Below are 8,311 nucleotides of genomic sequence, written 5' to 3'. Positions count from 1 at the left end.
GCGAGCAATTCGTTACCCCTTGGAAGCTGCTTCTTAATTATTTTCAGCAACTTTTCAAATCCTGAGTCAGTGATACCGTTCTCTGCCTTCCATTGCAACAATTCCGGTGTGCAACCAAGCTTTTTCTGGCCATCTTCGCAAGTTGGGTACAACAATTTGTTGTGATCCTCTAACATCTGGTCGAAGTTCAACCTTTCCTTTTCAGTTTCACATTCTCTCCTTGCATCAGCAATGGCCCGACCAAGATCATCAGCAGGCTCATCTGGTGCCTCTTGGTTTTCTGCTTCATTGTCTTCATTGCCTTATGATGGAAAACAACCCCCCTTTGTAGTATCATCGCATTCAGTGAACATGGGATAGTTGTAATCATCCTCTTCTTCTTCTTCATTGTCTTCCATCATAACCCATCTTTCTCCGTGCTTGGTCCAACAATTGTACTGGGGCATGAAACCAGACCGCAGCAGGTGGCTGTGAATGGTACTCGAGGAAGAGTAATTTACGACATTCTTACATTTAACACATGGACAATACATAAAACCACCATTTTTGTTTGCCTCAGCCACGTTGATAAAAAAATTTCAGACCCGAAGTGAACTCGTTAAAGCGTCGGTCAATGTACATCTATTGCCGATTCATCTGCATGATATAATTAAGCTTATCAAAAACCATTACATAACATCATGATTAGTGAAATGATGTGTATATATACACATGCATTTTATCAATGACATATGAAAGGATAAAATTGTTAACCTCGATGGAGAAGAAAAAAGACAGTTAAGTGTGAACTCAAGTGGCAAAACCTCTTAGGCATTTCATCGAACACCTCTTGTGCATATGAAGAGAGCAAAGCACATACACCCCTCTTGTGATAAGAAGTGGAAAAATGGCTAAGTGTGGCTCACACTTGGGCAGGGGCAAGGTATATGTAGGAAGATGGGAACTTTGTCCCGGTTGATAAGACAAACCGAGACCAAAGGGTGAAGCCCTTTAGTCTCGGTTTGTATTACAAAACGGGACCAAAGGCCCCAAACGAATCGGGACCAAAGGGTGGGGTCGCCCCGCGCCGAACGAACCGAGACCAATGCCCCCACTGATCCCGGTTTGCTTTAAAATCGGGACTAAAGCTCCTAGGGGCTTTGGACGAAAGGCCTGCTTTCTACTAGTGGAAAAGATTGTCAAGATGTTATTTGCCGACTGAATAGCCCAAGCTACCACCTCTAATCATCATCAACGACAAACCACTGTAAGTAATATCCTCTTTTCTCCGGAGCAAATAGCTGAGATCCCATATATGTTACACATGGTACTACACGCGTACAATCTTGTTGGGGACCCTCCCTATACGTCGACATGGCCCTGAACTTTTTTTTACATGACATGTACTAGTAGAAAAAGAGTCTTTTATTCGGAGCTGCTCGAAGCATTTGTTTTGTGTTTGGATCGGGGCTAATGTGAGGATTACTCCCAGATTGAACGGCTAGAACGCCACACAGTTTTAGTTCTGGTTCATAACAGGACCTTTAGTCCCGATTGGAGACACCAATCGGAACTAAAGGTGTTGCGGCAGGCCCCGCCGGTGAGAAAACCCATTAGTCCCGATTTGAGACATCAACCGGGACTAGCAGTTTTTTTGCTCCCCCCTCTTCTGTGGATCGTCTTTTTAGCTTTGTAAATATAAAAGAAAATGATAGAAAATTAAAAATTAAAAATCCTTTTAGATGTAGGTAGGTTAGGTGATCATTGGGGGTCCAAAATCCACCCCTTATCCTCAAGAATCAATTAAAAGTAAGGATGGTGCTAGGTTCTAAAACTTCTCGAATCGCTCATGTTTTTATATTTATAAATTCCTCTAAAAATGCGATTAAGGTGCATTCTTATTCTAAAAAACATGAAAGGTCTTGTTTTTTTACAACTTTACTGTAGGGGATTCAAAAGTCCAGAAATTACATCAAGGAGGGAAGAAACGAGGCATCACACTTAAACAAAGATGTTAAGCAACCAGTCAATGAGAGGTTAAAGTAGCGCTGCTCTGACCTTGAAAGCTTGAAAGATCTTGTTACCGATAGAAGGAAGATTTCTGTAGAATCATACGCTTGGTAACTATTCTTTTGGAGGTAAAATTCTAGAAAATCATAGGCATCCATATATACATACCATGCCCTATTAGCATTAAGAATAATTATGTCAAGTACGCTCTTTGTGAGCTTACTCTTGGGGGTGAGTGTTATGTCCTTCTCTCTATAAGAAGTTTAATTTGAGCAAGCTACTCCCTACAAAAAATTTCTTTTCCAAATGGCTAATAAGTCAACCACAATGCCTTCAAACATTTTGAGGATGTGCTTGTTATTATTGCTGGTTTTACGATCCCTACGGCATTTTGCTATTCACAATGTTTGTTCCAACCGTAGAGGACTCTCCAAATCTAGAGTAGGTCACGAAATACCCGTAATTAAAGAAAACTTGTGCTAGTAAAATGCTAAAATGGAATAAAATACCCTAGCAAACAAAATATATTTCAGAATAAGTACGCTCCATTTCAGTAGTAAAACAACCGGTGATACACTTTTGGAAACATGACAATATATTTAGTCTAATTGCTGGCCAAAGTTAAATTTCAATATACGAGTGTCCGGAATAGAGGCAGTAACACCTTTTTCGAGAGTAGTACTTAGCTTATTGAAACGGTTAAAGAGGAGATTTGATAAATTGCTACACTTTTATTTGTAATTTGATTATTTGCTACACCGGTACCCCTTCATTTAGGGGTTAAGAAGGTAGGAGAGCTTATTTCTCTAACATAACAAATAATTTGGAAAGTGTATGTACAATCCAGACACCTAGGTTTAGGTTATTATTTAAAAATAATACTGTAGGGCTTTCCCTACTGTAATTACTTTCAAAAATAACAAAGCAATTTATATGAGACGTCGGAACCACATTTACCTCAATTTGTACGATTTAAGCATTTTAGAGTCAAATGTTCATAATATAATATTGTACGATTTAAGCATTTTAAGCATTTTACCCTCCTTTTGGGATGAACACATAATTCAATTTGGTAAAATAAAGGAAATAAAAAAGAGAGAAAATAATACGTAGTATATGAAATGCAGTAATTCTTCTTTATTCTTCGGCAAATAATTAAATTACATTGATCAAAATCATCAAATTGAGTACTCCGTGACAGGGGAAGTGCCTATTTTACCCTCGCTCCGAGCAGAACTGGACACAGGCACCCGCCGCCGCTCGCGCTTCCTCTTGCCCGTCCGTCCCCGTGCCTGCTACAACGGCCGATGCGCCGCCCCCAAACCGGTCACCGTCGCCGCTGCCCCTGATGAACTGCTTCCGCCGCGCCCTCCTCCTCCGCCGGGGCCTCTCTTCTGCGGCGGAGCTACCTCCGCCCCGCCCATCCGCCGGCCGCCGCGTGGTCGTGACGGGGCTCGGCGCTGTGACGCCGCTCGGCCGCGGCGTCGGTACCACCTGGGACCGCCTCGTCGCCGGCGATTGTGCGGTGCGCGCGCTCACCGCGGAGGACCTTCGCCTCACCGGGGACGGCGCGGGGAGGACGCTGGAGCAGCTGCCGTCTAGGGTCGCCGCCGCCGTGCCGCGCGGGAAGGCCCAGACCGAGTTCGACGACGATGCGTGGACCAAGGTTTATGGCTGATACTTCACTAGCTCCTAACCGTCCAGCATTGCATCTTAGGAGTTTCCCACTGGATTGGTATATCATATTGTTTTCCTGTACATGATTGTTCCACATGTAGTTGCTCATATCATACATGCATTGCTAGTTGGCATTCCTGATACCATCGGTTCAAGCTTGGATTTCGCCGTAAATAACTGTTCAAGCTTTGATTTCATATATAACCTCCTCAAGAGAAATGTAAACGATTCTATTCACATCTCACGATACCATACAAGCTTTCAAATACTCGATGTTGCAAACCAGTGTAACACACCTGATGCTGCTACTGATATTGGATTCTTATTTTAATCTCAAAAGAAAAATATTGGATCCTTATTTTCAGTGACAGCTTCAACGCCACAGTCAGTGCTTGTCTGTGTTTCGGGAACCTATTTTTCGCCTCCTTCTTTCAGACATTTTGTCTGTTTAAGTAGGTTATTAGTTGCACGTCTTGTTCCTGCTGGTTCCCTTTCTCCGATTGCAAATCCATGGGAACCTAAATGTGTTAGTTTTTCGACAAAGCTGTAAATATGTTATGGTGACCATGTTTGTCTAATCGCCAAACTTACTTTCATATTTGAAATCTTGATTGAATATTTTTGTTTACAGGATAGTAAATCTATATCGGGATTTATAGCATATGCTCTGTGTGCAGCTGATGAGGCTCTGAGAGATGCAAATTGGCTGCCTTCTGAAGATGACAAGAAGGAACGAACGGTACGGATTGCCTCTGGTGGAAAATCTTTTCCTTTTTGTGTTTTTTTAGCTGCTGGACCTGATTTGAGATTTTATCAGGGTGTTTCAATTGGTGGGGGAATCGGAAGCATCTCAGACATTTTAGATGCATCAAAGACGATCACTGAAAATGTTCGTACCCAGGGTCCTTGCAGTTTGTTTTATTCTTAATCTTTTCCATTTACATTGTTAGTCATTGTGCAGCTATAGTAATTCTCACTACTATTGTGTTGCTATGTGCTGAATGAGAAATGCAGGGTTAGACTATTGGTTAAGAGTTTAGGCAGCCAAGTAAATTAGCGGCAGTAACCGGGTGGTCACTGGCCTCACAGATGGGCGCTGGTAGCAGTAAGAGAAATGTTGCTGTTTGGTGTTAGCAATTAAAGTTTGAAATACAGTTAGGGAAGATATGTGACATTGAATCAATACACATAAGAAAAACTGTTTGCTAACCATCCAGGAACCATATACATTCAGGTTTTAGATCACATTCGGTCATTGAAACCGGCCACTGCATAACTGGTCATTGCTGATAAACGCTACTGGCCAAGACCAGTTCTTGTTTCATGTTTGTTTTTTAAATCCTCTATTTACATGAGAAGCAACCTATTTTTATGTCTTTCTAGTCTTTCAGCCTGACTAATCATTTTCCGGGAACTTACAGACATAATGTGGACTTTTTTTTTTCTTCATGTAGCGTGTACGTCGCCTCAGCCCATTCTTCATCCCCAAGATTTTGATCAACATGGCATCAGGTCATGTCAGCATGAGATATGGTTTCCAGGTGAACATTGTTATTTGTTATATGCCATAATCGAGTGTTTTTTTTTTTGTATTCAATTATCGCACGGATGCTCACATTGGTATTTGATTCTTTAACAACGTAGGGCCCAAACCATGCTGCTGTGACAGCTTGTGCCACAGGCGCTCACTCTATTGGTGATGCTACACGGATGATTCAATTTGGAGATGCTGATGTGATGGTAGCTGGAGGAACTGAATCTAGTATTGATGCTTTGTCTATAGCTGGATTTTCTAGGCAAGTAGTTTTGTGTCTTAGCAATTGCGTTGTTTTGCATATTTTTCAAAGTCTGTCCAGATGCTCTCTAGGGCAGTTATAAATGTTCTTGGATGCTTTTCTGAGGTTACAGTGTACAGCAATTGACTGGGGGTGGTAGGATGAATTAGAGAACCCATGTGTTTTGTCCACAAGACAGTCGTGGTTCATAGAATTTTATGCAAACTAGTCACAGTTTTACATAAAAAACACTTAGTTACAATCACTCTTGCATTTTGTAATCTGTTGTCTCCGTCACTAGTATTGCCAACATTATCGTATTTCTTTGTACTGTTGTGCAGGTTGAGGGCATTGTCCACAAAGTATAACTCTCTTCCACAAGCGGCTTCGAGACCATTTGATTGTGGTAGAGATGGATTTGTGTATGTTATACCTCTGCTGAATTATGCCCCTTCCTTTCATCTTCCTATTCTAGTGCATGTCCTTATCCTTTGTGTTCTGAAATATCCAAATAGGATCGGTGAAGGTTGCGGAGTCATGGTGTTGGAGGTGAGTTTCCGAGGAAACACTTGCTCATGACCTTTCTGTTTTAATTTTTCTGGTTCTGTGTTGTTTCCTAAAATTGTGCATTTACATGTCGGTAAAATCAGCAGCACTTTGTTTAAAAGTTTGGCCTGCCCCTTGGCCAGGCTCAAGAGTATTTAAATCAGCATCCTATTGCTCCTTTGTGGTTTGATATTTGCTCTCTCCTTTACATGGTATATGCAACTTCTAGTCTGGAAACTATCCTAGTGCACGTTACTTGCTTATCAGGATATTCATCTGTTCTGTAGGCACTTGATCATGCAATGGAACGAGGTGCAAAAATTTATGCTGAAGTTCGAGGATATGGCATGTCTGGTATCCTCCCATTGCACAAAAGATTTATATAATTTATTCTGTGATTACTATGTATCACATAATGAACTTCAGCTTTTCTCAGGTGATGCACATCACATAACTCAGCCACAAAATGATGGTAGAGGTGCCATCTTAGCCATGGAGAGGGCACTGGAGCAGGTGCAGATCTTGCTTATTTGTAATTCTTGTGTTGCACACTTGACAAGCTTTCAGGATTTATAGGTTGCAGCACAATATGTGTTATCTTGGCATTTAAATTCTGATAGAGTTCTTACTCTTTTCTAGTCAGGGCTTCAGGCAGATCAAATTGATTATTTGAATGCGCATGCGACATCAACTCCTCTTGGTAGGTGCTCACAGTCAGCCTGGCAAGACCCCTCTAGACTGACATGACCTATCTTTATTCTGTTTTTGGGCTAACTCCTTGTGAGTCTGTACTATCTGGAATTATGATTAATAATTTGGCTCTCTGGTTCTGAAATACAAAGGCGATGCTGTGGAGGCGATTGCAATCAAATCTGTCTTTGGCCAACACGCGACATCCGGTGGTCTTGCGTTATCCTCAACAAAGGTAGATCATTCCGCACAACTAAATCATCACAGTTCCCTTGTTACCCGATTCTTACGAGAACAACACAACAATCTCTACAGGGAGCCATCGGCCATCTGCTTGGGGCAGCTGGTTCAGTGGAGGCAATCTTCGCCGTGCTAGCCATCCACCATGTATGTTACCCACCATCAGTGATGAATACTTGGATATTGCTCCGTGATCTGTACTCAGCGTTTCCTACCATTTTCAGGGAATTGCTCCACCAACGGTCAACCTGGAGCAGCCTGACCCACTGTTCGAAGGCGATTTCATGCCTTTGACCACAGCGAAGAAGATGCCCATACGAGCGGCCATCTCGAACTCTTTCGGGTTTGGTGGAACCAACGCGTCGCTGCTGTTCTCATGCCCACCCTAGTAGCCCAACAGGATCCTGTTTCTTTTTCACCAGAATATTCAGAGTATTTTGTGCGCGAAGCGTCAGGAAGGCACCATCTGCGTTGAGCAGAAGTTAGGGGTTCCAGGCACTGAGCTTTGTGTTCTGCCCCCTTGAGTCCGGAGCATTGCCCAACTTGTGGGCGTTGACTGCCCAAAAATCTCTGCCTATTTGTCTTTTTTTTGTTTGTTTTATACAGAGAAGTTTATCTTTGTGTTTTCTTGCTGAGCCGGGCTAGTCGGATAATGCTGGTTGGTTGCCGCGTCTCTGCATTGCTACTTGCGAGAGACGGGCCGGCGTAGGCTTGCTCGTCGCTTTCATTCACGGAGAAGAAACCAAGCACATGCTGCCTGCATGCTGAGCATCCACAAATCACCGGAGGCAAAGTTTGAGCAGTGCCAGCACTTTACACGCAATGTAATCCTCGCCGCACGGCCGGCCGCTCTCAAACAAAGGCGGAAAAGAAGGTAAACTGTTGGGTTGCTCATGACATTCTAGAAACGTGAGTTCTTCGTGGCACCAGAAAAAAAAAAATGAAGAACGGCAGTGGAGATTTTTTGGCTCCCTGGCACCAAGGATCCTGTTGTTTCAAAAAAACTCGAAAATCATGTTTACGAGTTTTCAAAAAAATTGAAAACGTATCTGTATGTATAGCAAATGATTTCTCCTACACACGTGTAAAATATCTGAGCTACACAAAAATAACAAACGTGCGAGCTAAGATGTATATTTTCAAATCTCAGATTTTGTTATTTTTCTCGAGTACACAATACAATGAATTTCACAACGAAATTTTGCATGCTTGTAGGCTACACAATTATCCATGTCCAGATTTATTTCATACCAATATTTTGAAACTCATAAATGTGATTTTTGTTAAGCAGAGGACCCCTTGAGCTCGGGAACAAAAGCACTTTGCGGAAAACATGGAGTTCTTAACTAGTACTTCCTCCGTTCAGAGTTAATCGATGCGGACGGTCGTCATCA

General features: G+C 42.3%; 1 protein-coding gene across 1 annotated transcript; it reads left to right on the top strand.

Annotated features, from left to right (window-relative positions):
- The first annotated feature begins 3,337 nt into the window (after positions 1-3,337).
- Positions 3,338-7,543, top strand: LOC124686705 (3-oxoacyl-[acyl-carrier-protein] synthase, mitochondrial-like). The gene is made up of 13 exons (XM_047220607.1): positions 3,338-3,655; positions 4,298-4,405; positions 4,484-4,555; positions 5,121-5,207; positions 5,311-5,462; positions 5,783-5,863; positions 5,957-5,990; positions 6,275-6,341; positions 6,424-6,500; positions 6,627-6,687; positions 6,830-6,912; positions 6,993-7,064; positions 7,142-7,543. The coding sequence occupies exons 1-13, from the start codon at positions 3,338-3,340 to the stop codon at positions 7,304-7,306; spliced, it is 1,377 nt and encodes a 458-aa protein (XP_047076563.1). The 3' UTR covers positions 7,307-7,543.
- Positions 7,544-8,311: the final 768 nt, after the last annotated feature.

The sequence above is a fragment of the Lolium rigidum genome, chromosome 2 (assembly GCF_022539505.1).
Source record: "Lolium rigidum isolate FL_2022 chromosome 2, APGP_CSIRO_Lrig_0.1, whole genome shotgun sequence".
NCBI lineage: Eukaryota > Viridiplantae > Streptophyta > Magnoliopsida > Poales > Poaceae > Lolium > Lolium rigidum.
This window is presented reverse-complemented; position numbering and strand designations above follow the sequence as displayed.

Bases quoted from the DNA above. Each gene is read 5' to 3' on its own strand.
- LOC124686705 (XM_047220607.1), top strand. From the start codon at position 3,338: ATGAACTGCTTCCGCCGCGCCCTCCTCCTCCGCCGGGGCCTCTCTTCT. The intron at 6,913-6,992 runs GTAGATCATTCC...CAATCTCTACAG, and splicing joins TTGCGTTATCCTCAACAAAG to GGAGCCATCGGCCATCTGCT. The intron at 7,065-7,141 runs GTATGTTACCCA...TACCATTTTCAG, and splicing joins CCGTGCTAGCCATCCACCAT to GGAATTGCTCCACCAACGGT.